Source organism: Cydia fagiglandana, chromosome 3 (assembly GCF_963556715.1).
Source record: "Cydia fagiglandana chromosome 3, ilCydFagi1.1, whole genome shotgun sequence".
NCBI classification, from domain to species: Eukaryota; Metazoa; Arthropoda; class Insecta; order Lepidoptera; family Tortricidae; genus Cydia; species Cydia fagiglandana.
In genome coordinates this window covers 17,450,275-17,465,786 of record NC_085934.1, presented here as the reverse complement: position 1 = coordinate 17,465,786, position 15,512 = coordinate 17,450,275, and the positions used below count along the sequence as shown (strand labels likewise).

The following is a 15,512-nucleotide window of genomic DNA, read 5'->3' as shown; positions in this document are numbered from 1 at the left end:
TACTAAGAATTTAACGCTGCTGTGGGAGAAAATGTGAATAGGTAATTTTATCGAACATGGCCGCAAGAAACTTATGATAAGGCTACTAACTATTCCATTGGAAAGTTTACCGAAGTTTTACGGTTCATTAATAATTCGTTGCTTATCATGAATAGTGACACAAAACAAAATGAAATGCCATTCGATTTTAAATCTTACCAGTAAAAGATAGAATATTAAATGCAATAGCATTTCATTTTGAGTTGTGCCACTGTTAATGATAAGCGTCGAATTATTCTGCATTAGTACAGTTTCGTATAGTTTTGCTCTCAATGCGGTTTGATGCATAAATTAGGTTAGTTTCAGTACTTTCAGTAGGCTTAGCAGGAATGCGCCGCGATAGTGTCTCTTGCACGAGATTTTAAACATTACTAAGGGCCACTTGCACCATCCCACTAGCCCGGGGTTAAGGGGTTAAACCGTTAACCCAATGTCAAATTGTACTGGTAACCATGGCAACACCAGGTTTAACCGATTAACACCGGGTTACTGGTTTGGTGCAAGTGGCGTTAAGAGTCTCTTTCTAATTGTTCCAATTTCAACGAAAAGGGCTTATTGTCGGTTGTCAATAAGGCGCTACTTAGGTATAGGCTTAATTTGAAATCAATCTTATCGACAACCCACAATGTAGTACATTTCGGTTGAAATCTTCTGAATTATTAGTAAAGCCCAAGGGCAGGCGTGTCTCACTCCGCGATTTCGTCGCTTTGCTACAGGTAGCTAAAAGTGCATCCGTTCGGCCCCAATTTTGGGGTTTGCCATAAACCGCGCGTGGCGCTGTCGCCACCTAGCGGCCATATCTGTGCTAATCGTAACAGACGCGTTTTGTTAGAGAGTGAGTCTTCTGTATCTAGTACTATTATTTATTCTGTGCCAAGGGCTACAAGTAGTAAGCCTTCAAAAGCAGCATATGAACCGCAAGCCATCAAAGGCTATATGAATACAGAATACGAGTATATAGTATAGCTTCCCGGACAATAACTCGTAGTGGTCCACGGACACGTATGACAGGTGAACATGAAAAAATAGATTTTTATTTCCATTACTTCCTAAAACAATCTGCCGTATTCGAACTTCAAGATATTCACAAGAGACGACAGTGACGACACGTACTAGATCCATTCTAGATACGTTATAGTTTAGATATCAACTAGTTCTCTTTTGCAGCGCAATTCGGGCAACCAATGTCACTTTTACGTTAGATAAGTAAGATATCTATTAGATTTGAGTTCGATCTCTAAGTCATATCCTGTGAAAATCGTTCAAGAGTATCTCCAGAATCGCGCAAATGTCAAATTTGACAGGTTAGATCTTAAACATATCGTTATCGTATCTTGGTGATGTCTAAAAGATATCTAATAGAAGTCTATTTCAAAATCCGAATCGGGCCCAATGTATGCAAAATATGTACTCGTATGCGTAAGAAAAAAATGTATGCAATATCTCCTAAGGAAATCGAATGTACAGATTTTTGAGTCGTAAAATTTAGGTATATACCTACTTATCATTGGAATAGCGTCGTACACCCAAAGCATAATCCCCACATTCTGTCAAAGAGACAGACAGGCCAGGGTGGGTATTAGATTAACTAAAGTCGTGAATATCCCAAATTTGGTTACTTACTCGTACAAATGTAGCTCGAATTCAGCACAATTTATTCAAACCTAGCCTAAGCACTAGGGTGACCCCAAATCAGTGCACCGGCCGGACGTTTAAATGGAATGTCTAATGTAGTTGTCCGGGCTGAATTATTGGCGCCCAGACTAATGGGCCGGGCTGTCCCGCGATACCGCTTGATTTATACACACCCCGATGTTTTCCCAGCCGATCCGAGCGTTTTATCTCGCGGTACATGGAGTAAATGGTACCCATTTGACACCTTGCTGCGACCATAGTTTTCGGACTAGTGTATGACCAACTAAGAATTTCATACACGCAATCAGGTAGGCTTTGAATGTATGCTTATTGTTAACCACGTGGTGGCTTTATTTACTCTGATGCTGCGTCTAGTACCTTGATAGAAAATGGTTTTTTACTAGGTACTCCCGATTTAAAGTTTTTCTGAAGTCTGCTTGACCTTAAAAAGGACTATTATTCTCTGTTAGTGGTACTGTCAACATCATAAATATTATGCTTGCTGGAGTCTTAGAGCATTTAATAACCGGAGTCTCCTTTAAGAGCTTACCCCTCTGCCGAAAACCTTGCACAATAATTGTGCAAAGTTTTGTATGGACTGACATGGCTATTTGTACAAATCATATACATACAAATAGCCATATATTTGACGTGCCACGTGCCCCTCCCCGGCAAAAATCAGCAGACTGTTTTGTACAGAAAATGACAGCCAAGGCGTCTCCTGTCACTAAATACTCTAAGATTGGAGTCCTTTCAGTTGACTCTATCGACACATTGTTCTAAAGAAAAACAGAATATTAAAAGCACCTAAACCTCAGATGGAGGGTCGAATAAATCACATAACTCGACGTTTGGCAGTCGCTAAATCAATTTGTGGCTCCGTCCGAGCTTTGACCAATCAAATAATCCCAGCCGAGCCGTGGGTGTATTAGGGCGGGCTATTGCCAAAAATGTTTACATATTGCTGTCAGACTAGGATTAGTTGTGTATTCAGAAACCAAACAAAATACCTAATCAAATAATACTGTTATGAATATTATATATTATATATATACACGGTGGCCAAAAAATAAGTGCATTCCCGTTGCCAAATTTTTTTTTCGCGATTTCGGGGTTGGTCCCATAGTAAAAGTTGCTCAGTATAATCCCAAATCAACCCTGGGAACGGGAATGATCTTATTTTTTGCCACCCTATATAATATTATGTTCCTACATCGGGCTTACCCGTATAAAATGGTTTACATCAAGCGATCGCACGCTTAAAATATGTTATCAATATTCTTTTGATATCTACGCTACGTCTATGTACAGTCGACGTCAAAGATATGTTTACATTTTTCGCCTTATTACAAAGGCGTAAGGTGCAAAAGTGTAAACATATCTTTGACTATACATAACTACATAATGTACATTTTGAGATGAATGGCAAAAGGGGTGTCAGCGGTTCGATTTCCACTTTGAGAGGGGAGGTTATTACGACGATCACCGCCGCAGTATGAATTTCTTTCAAAAAATTGTTTTATTATTATTTTGCGACAATGGCTATTCGACTATGTAGCCCAGTAATGTTCGGCATTGATAGTAGTAAACAAAGTATTTATTACATATATCAATTTTGTATATCAATTTAAAGTGACATTCCATTTCCAACTGCAGCTGCAATACTGTTCATTTTACTATGGAAACGCGTCGCTGTCACTGTCAATTTCCATAGTAAAATGAACAGTATTGCAGCTGCAGTTGGAAATGGAATGTCACTCTTAACGTAATTACAAGTAACCCAATTAACAAACATCGACCAGAGATAAATAGTTAGGTAACGCATCATGTTTTCAGAAAGTTATTAATACAATATTAAAATTAGTTGTTTTAAGCGATTAATTACGTGCAACCACAGCGGATGGTTAAATATTTACGATTGAGTTTAATATTACATGTCCAACAAAGGCGATCGCTGCAGATGAATAATTAAATTTTATTAATTAATGTTTTATTTTCAGACTACAAAAGTAAATATTAATGCCAATTTTCATGTGATTAATTTCATAATTTGTTTTTTTTTGTTAAAATATTTTTAAACATTCAAAACTTAAGTATTTGTTAATAGACCGTAAAACTTTGGGTCGCCTTGAATCGAGTTACTGGCAATGTATAATTAAGTTGGTACGTGGGTAACCGCTTATTTAACTTACCACGGGTTTTTATTATGGTTTTTATTTACAATTTTGTTGAGTATTAGTTAACATTGCTATACTCACCACAATCATCTTCTTTACCTTTGTTAAGACCAATCAAGGGTGGAAGAGATGACATTATGACCTCAGTCGCTAGTTGGTATTACGGCTACTATTATACTGCTTGTCCTGTATTATTTGTTCTGAATATTTTATACCTACTATACAGGGTGATTCATGAGACGTGAGCAGGACTAATCCTGCACACTCAGTAACTGATAATTGATCGATCACCGTCGTATTTAGGTAAAACAACCACACTTTTTCCTATTTTTTAACTTTTTGGCGAGGGCAAATTTAATTCCTTACAATCATGGTCACCCTACAAGACCTAATTAATAAACATAAAACCTCTTTAACCGTAATGACAGCAAGATTACGAAGAAAATAAACTGTCAAACTTGAGTGAGATACGAGTTTTCAAAAGTAAGCAGACCGTGATGACATTCAATTTGACACAGAATATCGGTAGTTTAGTATTCTAATTGTAGGGTGACCATTCATGTCATAAATAAATTAATAATTTTTTTTCAACACGACTAGAAAATTAACGTTAACTTCACTAATACTGATACGAAACAGTTGCTTATAATTTACGAAATGCACAGTGTTAGTCCTGCTCACGTCTCCTGAATCACCCTGTATACTCCATAAAAGGCAGAATAAGAAAATATAATAATATCGTAAAATGTTTTTTTTTCTTTAGTTAATATACACAAATCAATATTGAAAATACAACTAACAATGTGAGTCTCAACTGTTGGTAATTCTTCTGTACTTTCGAAGGTTTTTTGTTTTCGTGGAAAACGTAAGTATTCATTTAAAAAATAATTCTTAAACCGAGAGCGCTCTAGAAATTGGCACAACACTAACCAAAACCTTTATTTATCGAGTAAGCAATACCATCCAAACAGCGATATATCCCAGTGCTCCGATATATCTTGACGTACATAGATGGCTTGCGTGGCGCGTCGGCACAGATCAGACTCATTAGATAGAGCATTATATGATGACTTGAAATTAGCCACAATACAGTTAGTCATTTATCAAATTTATTTTTGTTGAAATATATCATAAACCCTATCTATCTTTTGTTATGATAATAAGCTAACTTTTACGACATAACTAGGATATTAATAGGGCGTAAGAACCATGGCTACCGTAGACCTTACATTTAACCTTTTGGAACATGCTCGTTGTATATATTAATGCAACTGTAACTTATAGATTGATATATAGTTACAATTTGCAACTTTTGCAAGTGCGAATACCAGCCTACTATTTTCATGCTTATAGGTAGGTATATTATCGATTTCAAGGAAAGCGAGACGAGAAACCATTTATAAAAGAGGAAAAAATCATCACCCCAGAAGTCTTCGTCAACGCCGTGAGTAGGTACGTTATAAGGGCCTGGCAGCCTAGCCAAGGTGACAATTGCTTGAGCTTCGCCATCGAATCGCTTTATGTCTATCACTCTTCCATATTAGTGTGACAGTGACAGTTGCGTTTCGTTCGCTACGTAGCGTTAGCGATTGGCATGTTGTCTACGGGGACTGTTTACTCATTGATTAGTATTAAGACTAAGTAATAAGTTTAGTGCGAGTTCATACATTTACTAATAGCGTTTAGTAGCAAATGTACGTACTCACACTTATTAATATAAAAATAGGCCATAATGCGAAATCTGATATGAGGTAGTGTATGCGCGTCTGTACCGATGCGATGTAGTTTGACAAATGAGGTATTGTCTTGTCCGTATCGGATGACGCATCGATTGGTGCTGCGCTCATTAATCTCCTTAAACCGATTACGGAGCCGTGTCCATTTGTTTTCTCCCGGTCCCGACAAATTTGGAGGATATGATTGGATTGGATTATTGGTTATCTTATCAATGACATTGATTATTGGGGCATTTCACGCCAAGCGGGCAGCGGAAAAAGGGTCAGGTCATAGAATTTGCTGAAATTTGCAATAATTATACTACTCGATATTCTATAAATACGCAGTCTTTTATATTTTTTTTTATTTGGCACCGTTTCCGGTTTGGAAGCATTTAAAAAATGGACGAAAATTGAGGAGAGCATTTTACGAAAGCTGATGCAGCTATTATTTAATAAACTGAAAAATAAGTTTAATATTGGTTTGTATACAATTTTAATTGCTTTATCTTGCAGTTATAACAATTTTGATATTTTTTAATTTTTTCATACAAAAAACCGGAAATGAAAATTTCAAGTCAAATTTATATAAAGTTCGGTATTTTTGAAAATTTTTATTTTTGCCTCAAAATGTAGCTTATAGTCCATCACAAATATATGGAAAGTTTGAGAGTGGGATCTGCATTAGTTTCGGAGATACATGAACTAAAGTGCAAACGTGCCGGTCTGAGCGTCGTACTGGCGATTCCTTAGTTACCCAGTCAAATAAAGGTTTTGTCCCTGGAATGACAAATAATAAGCTGGAAACTCGTATAACCACACCTTCGTGTCGGCGGTCTTTAAATTACGATATAAGTCATAGAAAACCTCGTGTTCGCGCCGGAGTTTATTCAAGGTCAAAGGTCACAAAAATTGCTGTATCACAAATATCAAGGTTTCTATACCTCCAACGATGTTTACATATCAATGAAGATTGCGTTCTGCCCGTGATGACATACGGAGCCGAAACGTGGACACTCACGGTAGGACTGGTTCATAAATTCAAAGTCGCTCAGCGAGCTATGGAAAGGGCTATGCTCGGAGTCTCTCTGAGGGATCGTATTCGAAATGAAGTCATCCGTCAGAGAACTAAAGTCGTCGACATAGCCCACCGGATTAGCAAGCTGAAGTGGCAGTGGGCCGGTCATATTAGCCGTAGAACCGATAACCGTTGGGGTAGACGAGTTCTCGAGTGGAGACCGCGCATCGGAAAGCGTAGCGTAGGACGCCCTCAGACTAGATGGAGCGATGACCTTCGCAAGGCGGCTGGCAAGAGCTGGATCAGAGTTGCCGCAAATCGTGCTCAATGGCGTGCAATAGGAGAGGCCTACGTCCAGCAGTGGACGAGAGTAGGCTGATGATGATGATGATGATGATGATGAAGATTGTAGAGCATACAATTTGAGACAAATCATGTTCAGGGCATTTTTCCCGATCCTCAACCGTTTTGTAGGAATTGTCGGATAATTTGGATATAGACGGCGCAAAACGCGTAGCGGTCAGCCATACACTCCGTAATGCAAGTTCACCGTGAATTCCGGTTAATAATAAATAAATAAATATTATAGGACATTCTTACACAGATTGACTAAGTCCCACAGTAAGCTCAAGAAGGCTTGTGTTGTGGGTACTCAGACAACGATATATATATAATATACAAATACTTAAATAATAAATACAAAACACCCATGACTCAGGAACAAATATCTGTATCATCATACAAATAAATGCCCTTACTGGGATTCGAACCCAGGACCATCGGCTTCGCAGGCAGGGTCACTACCCACTAGGCCAAACCGGTCGTCAAACTATAACTTCTATAAAGTTATTTATTTCATGAGATGCTATTTACGGATCATACGCTGATTTTAGAACAAAAGTTGTCTCTCCTGTGGACAATAGTTAACAGCTTGTGTGATTTGATTTGATTTTGATGAAGCTTTTATCGCGGACTGTACTTTTTTTCAGTTATCTGCTCAATTCTGCGAATATATTTTATGGCCATGATGATGTGCTGATGTCATTATATGTTCTTATTTATACATTAAAAACGACCAGCTTCGCACGGGTTAATAAAATTATACATAAACCGTCCTCTTGAATCACTCTGTCTATTTAAAATACACAGGGACAAACAACGGGAAGCGACTTTGTTTTCACCTATGTAGTAATGTCATTAAAAATATTGCATTGTCATTGGTTTTTCGTAAATATGCCAAATTTTAACTCAATGTAAAACCAACAAATAGTCAACGTTTCCAAATGTTGAAGACAGATCGAAAAGATACATATTTCCATCGCCAGTTAAATAAAATATTGTGGAAATGTTTACTTGTATTATTTGTACTTCAACTTTACCTCTTTTCTGCGGACACTAGAGGCAATAAACCCTAATTTTCTAATTAATCCTAATGGAATCGTCTTGGGTCGTCCCATTCATTTTTCGTCAAGTTCTTAAATTAGTCCTATTCTGCTTTCATCACTCATTCTACATTGAAAGCCACCGACGATTGTAACGAATGTAGAATGAGTGACGAAATCAGAATAGGACTAATTTTAGAATTTGACGACCCAAGACGATACCATCCTAATGAAGGGGTACTTCTTTTACATATTAGCTTATTTCATAAAATGATTGCATAAATGCACAAAAGCTGTTAACTATTGTCCACAGAAGAGGCAACTTTTGTTCTAAAATCAGCGTATGATCCGTAAATACCATCTTATGAAATAAATAACTTCATAGAAGTTATTATTAACCGGAATTCACGGTGAACTTGCATTACGGAGCGTATGGCTGACCGCTACGCGTTTTGCGCCGTCTATATCCGAATTATCCGACAATTCCTACAAAACGGTTGAGGATTGGAAAAAAATTCCAAAACATGACTTGTCACAAATTATATGCTCTACAATCTTCATTTATATGTAAACATCATTGGAGCTATAGAAACCTTGATATTCGTGATAAAGCAATTTTTGTGACCTTTGACCTTGAATAAACTCCGGCGCGAACACGAGGTTTTCTATGACTTTTATCGTAATTTAAAGACCGCCGAAACGAAGGTGTAGTTATACGAGTTTCCAGCTTATTATTTGTCATTCCAGGGTCAAAACCTTTATTTGACTGGGTAACTAAGGAATCGCCAGTACGACGCTCAGACCGGCACGTTTGCACTTTAGTTCATGTATCTCCGAAACTAATGCAGATCCCACTCTCAAACTTTCCATGTATTTTTGATGGACTATAAGCTACATTTTGAGGTAAAAATAAAAATTTTCAAAAATACCGAACTTTATATAAATTTGACTTGAAATTTTCATTTCCGGTTTTTTGTATGAAAAAATTAAAAAATATCAAAATTGTTATAACTGCAAGATAAAGCAATTAAAATTGTATACAAACCAATATTAAACTTATTTTTCAGTTTATTAAATAATAGCTGCATCAGCTTTCGTAAAATGCTCTCCTCAATTTTCGTCCATTTTTTAAATGCTTCCAAACCGGAAACGGTGCCAAATAATAAAAAAAAAAAAGAATGCGTATTTTTAGAATATCGAGTAGTATAATTATTCCAAATTTCAGCAAATTCTATGACCTGACCCTTTTTTCTCTGCCCGCTTGGCGTGAAATACCCCTATTGTATTGTATTGTAGTACAGTCAGCAGCAGAACTTGCTAAGCGGGCGAGGTGTTCAAAATGATCTTGACGCGACTTTATCGTTAAGAGAATAAGAGCGTGTCAAGGTAGTTTTGAACAACTTGCCCGCTTAGCAACTTCTGCTGCTGACTGTACGGGCGATTTTTCCGCAATTCGACGTCCTGCGCCTATTTTGTGTGATAGAGGGTGGGCTAGTTCTGCCAGCGCAGCTCCTCGAGGAATCATATCAAACCTTTGAAGTTGAGTAGGACCTCGAAGAGGTATCCCGGGGATCCGAGGTGTTTTGCCCTGTATGGGGCCACTCCAATGCATTCCAACACCACGTGAGAGGCTGTTTCTTCCTTTTCCATGCCTTGATTATAATTATTTTTGAAGCGCCGTTCTATTTATCTCTTCTAGCCATTCTATTCACGACAAAAACATCACAGAAATATTTTAATGCTGCTTACAAATTGATATGACATTTGGAATTATCTACTTTCGATATCAGAGCCAAATTTGAATAGCTTTTCCAAGATTAATATCTTAGAAGCCTGTCAGAATCTAATATCGCCCTTTATGTATTTGTATAATCACAGCGCGGAAATTATAACTTTTCATTCTTATATGTACCTACTGAGAAAATAGTCTTTCGAAGAATCTTGTAGGTTAGCTAACTTTTGTGTTAGAATAACATAATTCGGAATGATGGATCGTATTTCACGAGAACATAATTATTCATTTTACTAGCAGTACTTAATCTAGTATTTTACCCATATTTAGGTCTAAGATATCTCCAATAACATGTGCATATTGATAACATTATTAAGAAAGCCTTGAGTACATCATTGGACTCGTCGCGCAATATCGTGCATGAGGTTCTTGTCTCGATGCTTTTCTAACCATCAATTGAAAACGAGACACAAAGCTTCACGACAATAGGAACAGCTGATAATTAGACTAACAGTTTGACTCCTGTATTACTTACTTACTACTTACTTACTTGGTTGGCGCGATGACCCAAAATGAGTCTTGGCCTCCAACACAAGAGCACGCCACTTTGATCGGTCAGGAGCGGTATCCCGCCAGCTTTCGCCGACTCCGAGCTCACGGAGATCTGCCTCCACTCTATCTGCCCAACGGTATTTCCGTCCTGTTGGTCGTCCTAAATACCGTTGGACTCCTGTATTGATATTCTAATTTATTCGAACGGCGAGTTCTGTGTGTCACTCATTATTTTGAACATTGCAATATTCCGATCTTCAAAAAGAGGGTTGTTCAGTTTAAATCGCTACGCAGTCGTTTTGAAACAAAGCTCAGCATAATTAACTTGAAGCAGAATTGAAGCCTATTATTTCTAACAATAATGCTAATAATAGGTACATATTCATGTGACGTAGATTATAAATGACAACGGTGCACTGTTTGGAAGGAGTGATTATATTAATTTTGGGTTTGTGCAATATATAAAGCATTCGATTTTTTTTACAAGCTTTTATTTACTTTCACCTGACCATTGTCTGTGTGTAATCAAATCTTGTAAGTTAAATTTGATCCACTTCCCGGTTTCCGATTGAGCTGAAATTTTGCATACATACTTAAGTCGGGTGACCATGCAATATTATGGTGTCATCGAGCTGATCTGATGATGGAGACCGGAGGTGGCCATAGGAACTATGTGATAAAACAACGAAACCTAATTGTGTTTGCGGTTTTTAGAATTGTCTCGATGAGCATTCGTTGCCTGTGGAAAGAAAAGTACAGTCAGCGATAAAAGCTTGTACCACGAATTAACTTTTTGCCAAAAACTTATTATTTGTTTCAATTTTAAATTTGAAACATGTGAAAACATCCCACTCTGAGTATAAATGATACAAGGAAGCGCGTTTTTCAGGAAATACTACTGAATACTCGTAGCCTTCGGCAAACAATAAATCGTAGCAGAACGTTCATTAGCGCGGCAAGTAACTGCCCACGAGCGCACAATTAACGTCATCATGATAGTAATAGCAATGGCAACTGTGGATTGCCTACCTGGCTATCCACACCGAATTTAATAGTACTTTATACACTACCTACTACGTAAGGGGTCACCGCGATATAATATGTATACTTTCGGTAGAGACACACTAAAAGAAAACGAACTAAAGGACGTCGAACTCAAAGATGTCCTTCTGTTCTGCTGGAAAACAAGAAGACTTGAGGAGAATAGTGTGGGAATGCCGCCGGGACAGTAACCTGCAGCTCCAACTCCAGGGAACTGGGCTGAATGAACGCGACAAGCGATAGAACCCTATAAACGAAATCGTTTATAGGGTTCCGTATCCAAAGGGTAAAAATGGGACCCTATTACTAAGACTCCGCTGTCCGTCTGCCCGTCTGTCTGTCTGTCACCAGGCTGTATATCAGTATCAAATGTTGTCTGGTTTTTTCTTCCTAATATTCAGTCTGCACGAAATATTATAGATCTATTATCATACGTCACTTCCACCGGCCACGGCTGGCTGTCGGCATCAATAATGCATGCCTATTAGTCGCAGGCCGTTCGACCTGGACCATTAAACTGTTTAATTTTCGACCGGAACTCACACAGATCATCTCCATTTATGAAGGCTGCTAGTTTCATCCACACTGTGAGAATGATATTCGTTTTTAGGGTTCCGTACCCAAAGGGTAAAAACGGGACCCTGTTACTAAGACTCCGGTCCGTCTGTCTCTGTCTGTCTGTCACCAGGCTGTATCTCATAAACCGTGATAGAAATTTTCACAGATGATGTATTTCTGTTGCCGCTATAACAACAAATACTAAAAACAGAATACAATAAATATTTAAATGAACAACAGACGTATTTTTTTGCCGTTTTTTGCGTAATGGTACGGAACCCTTCGTGCGCGAGTCCAACTCGCACTTGGCCGCACCATTCTAGCTAACACACATTGATGAAATATTTAAGTACGGTTTACTTTATAAGATTATGAATCGTTAATCACTATCGGTATTCATATTCATTAGAAACTTGAATCGAACCTTAATTAATAATTTACGTGCATAAATTGGTCTCGAGTAGGTACATATTAAACCTTTAAAATTATATCAATACTGAGCTTGTACACAGTATGTCATATTTTTTAGGGTTCCGTACCCAAAGGGTAAAACGGGACCCTATTACTAAGACTTCGCTGTCCGTCCTTCCGTCCGTCCGTCCGTCCGTCCGTCTGTCACCAGGCTCTATCTCACGAACCGTGATAGCTAGACAGTTGAAATTTTTACAGATGATGTATTTCTGTTGCCGCTATTACAACAAATACTAAAAACTGAATAAAATAAAGATTTAAATGGGGCTCCCATACAACAAACGTGATTTTTGACCAAAGTTAAGCAACGTCGGGAGTAGTCAGTACTTGGATGGGTGACAGTTTTCTTTTTTGTTTTTTTTTGCATTATGGTACGAAACCCTTCGTGCGCGTCCGACTCGCACTTGCCCGGTTTTTCATCTCTCCCATCCCATGTAAATTGGGAGTAAAGGTCGACGAACTACAAACGCGGGATTAGATTACGACTTTGTTTGTAATCCTTTGCGAACGAGATTGGCTTTTCTCCAAATTTTCCCGCCATAATATTTATGACATCAAAATAGAGAAGAAAATGTGAGAAAATCGTATTGAGGATGAAAAAACAACTAAATGTAAACGGTTGGGTAATAGGATTAATGCACGGAAAAGAGTACCTAAAGTGGAAGATTTGAAGGAAACGATTCGGCATTAAAATCATTGTAATATGAAAGGTTTTTTTATCTGTATAAAATACATAATACATACATTGCACAACATGAGACATAACTTAGACCATATACGACATTAAAACATGTCATCACAAACACTGTTTAGTGTACATATATGTATGTCAACCATAAATATCTAACATCTTTTCGTCAAGAGTGTATCATCGTTTGATTTTAGCAATTTGTCTAATTTAAATATAGAGGTCCATATTTTGGAAGAACACCAATTAAGTTTGAGAATAAAATCTTAATTTTACGTAAGATGTAGTGAAAGGCTTATGGGTACCATCGCCCACACTGTTAACTGTCCATCAGTAAAACTTATTACAAAAGGCGTAAGGTCCACCGCCTGCAACCACCTGCCGTGTGGTGGCCGGCTTTAGAATAGCGCCAACCTTCACATAGGATAGGGTGTCGTACGAGGTGGCTAAGTCCACAAACGAAGCAAGAAGCTATTTCGTCACAGGGGAGATGGTCCTCTTAGCATTGTTTTGCAATCCATCTAGGAGAAGGATACTCCAAAATAAAACCCGGAATGGAGTTTCCGTAAGGCGCGAGTAGGGTCCAACCTGAAATATGCGGCAGATTCCTGCAGCTGACCTGTCTCCACACGTATTGGCTCGCCTTTCCTGTGGCATAAGACAGTGAAGCCGAGAGGGTAATGCAGGTGCTGGGCATCCCTGCGTTTCCTTAATTCCGTCCCAGGCGGTGTAATGTATGTTACACCATAAATCGTCTGCAATAGACGTAAAGGCCAATGATGATGAATGATGAAGGTCCACCGATGGTCAGGTAAGAGTGTTGCTGTTTGTACATACTTACCCCCTTATTTATAAACGGTTACTAAAGTTAGCAAGCCGAGAATAATTGTTTGTCCCTTTCCATCATACTAATACGTCGGAAAGGGACAAACGATTATTATCGGCTTGTCAACTTTAGTAAACGTTTATGAATAAGGGGGTTAATGTATAAGTAAATATATATCGGTCGAGTGGCCGCGGGAACGGTAGCAGCACTAGCGTACCGTCGTCCAGCTTGTAACTAGCATGACTGACCTGCCCGCGCGCGCATGTCGCGCGACACGACGGCGCCGTGCGCGTTGTGCGCGCGGCAGCGGTATACGGCGGCGTGGACGTCCTGCCGGTAGCGTGTTGCCGGAAACGGCAACAGCACTAACGTGCCGTTGTCCAGCACCTGCCTGTAACAACATAACAATCATAAACTAAAATAGGTCTTAAACAAAAGGTAAAGTGACCTAACCCTCTAGAGCCGACGCTAGTGACTACTTAACGAACTTCATGGTTCCAATGAGTTCCGACCTCTTCTCGGTAACTCTCCGTTTTCTCGTGTATTTTAAACAGTACGACTTTTAACAAACGTTACGTAGGTATTATTCATCACATCATTTAAAACGTCATTCTGTCATTGTACGTTCAAATTGGCCTGAAACAACGATTTAATATCGTTACAAATAAATACAAATAAAACTACTTACTTAACTTAATTTGCCGTGTACTTACCTATATATTTTCAAAATTAGCACATTAAGCGAAAATTAAAAACCTTATTATGTGGAATTTTGTAACAACTTGTTCGGCTTTTATATGTTATCTAAACTACATCCTAAACTAATTAAGGAATACATTACTAAAAAAGTAATAAATTCCTTAACGGTCACGAGATCGTTTTACCAAGCATTCCATCAGTTTTCTACTCGGCTATCCAACAAAGACACGGAAGTTCGAACGCAAACAACCGTAATTCACTTACGGGCGGTAATCACAAACAATCAGCGGCACGAAACATTTGCCAACTCATCAATTGTGATAAAATTCCAATGTTCGACTTTAATTTCCTCCGCGGACTGGCAGGCGACAGAATTAAGGGCAATCTGCCTTGTTTTTTTTGTAGGAAGGAAAAAAGAAGGAACGTAATTGGCGCCCGGGCCGCGCCCCAGGATTGGTCGGAATGTTCAAAAGGTGCTTTGCTTGTGCATATTTGAAGTGAGGCTGAACTAAGTAGGTAAGTAGTTTTCGAGGACGTTTATATTACACTACTAATACCTTCTTTTATGTGATTTGGGCGATGCCGATGCAGTCGTAGCGGTAAAAGAAATGTGTGCATAATTATTAACTGTTCAACGGGACTTATTCGCGCAATTTTAATAATGTGTAAAAATCGCGAAAGTATAAATCAGTATGTGCATACATAATTGTTGTTGAAATGGCAGTTCCGCGGACTATTCGTAAAAACGAGTTTTGAGTAATTATCTAACTAGCTTCCGCCCACGACTAAAATAGTAAAACTGTACCATACATTTTTATTTCCTACCTAAATATACTAAATTCGATTTTAATTTACATTTATTTTCGCCGAACCCTGAAACGAACCAACGAATCGCAACATTACGTAACATTGAACGTTGGGACGGTTTCCTTTGATTGTAATTGTTTTCAGATTATCTACTGGAAAATAAGAAACCAAC

General features: G+C 38.4%; 1 protein-coding gene across 1 annotated transcript in view; it reads right to left on the bottom strand.

Annotated features, from left to right (window-relative positions):
* The window catches only part of LOC134680300 (cell adhesion molecule Dscam2), a 212,826-nt gene that overhangs the window by 129,681 nt on the left and 67,633 nt on the right, over positions 1-15,512 (bottom strand). The window contains exon 4 of the mRNA XM_063539410.1: positions 14,083-14,225. Coding sequence (XP_063395480.1) covers positions 14,083-14,225 — 143 coding nt within the window. The remainder of the gene's footprint in view (positions 1-14,082; positions 14,226-15,512) is intronic.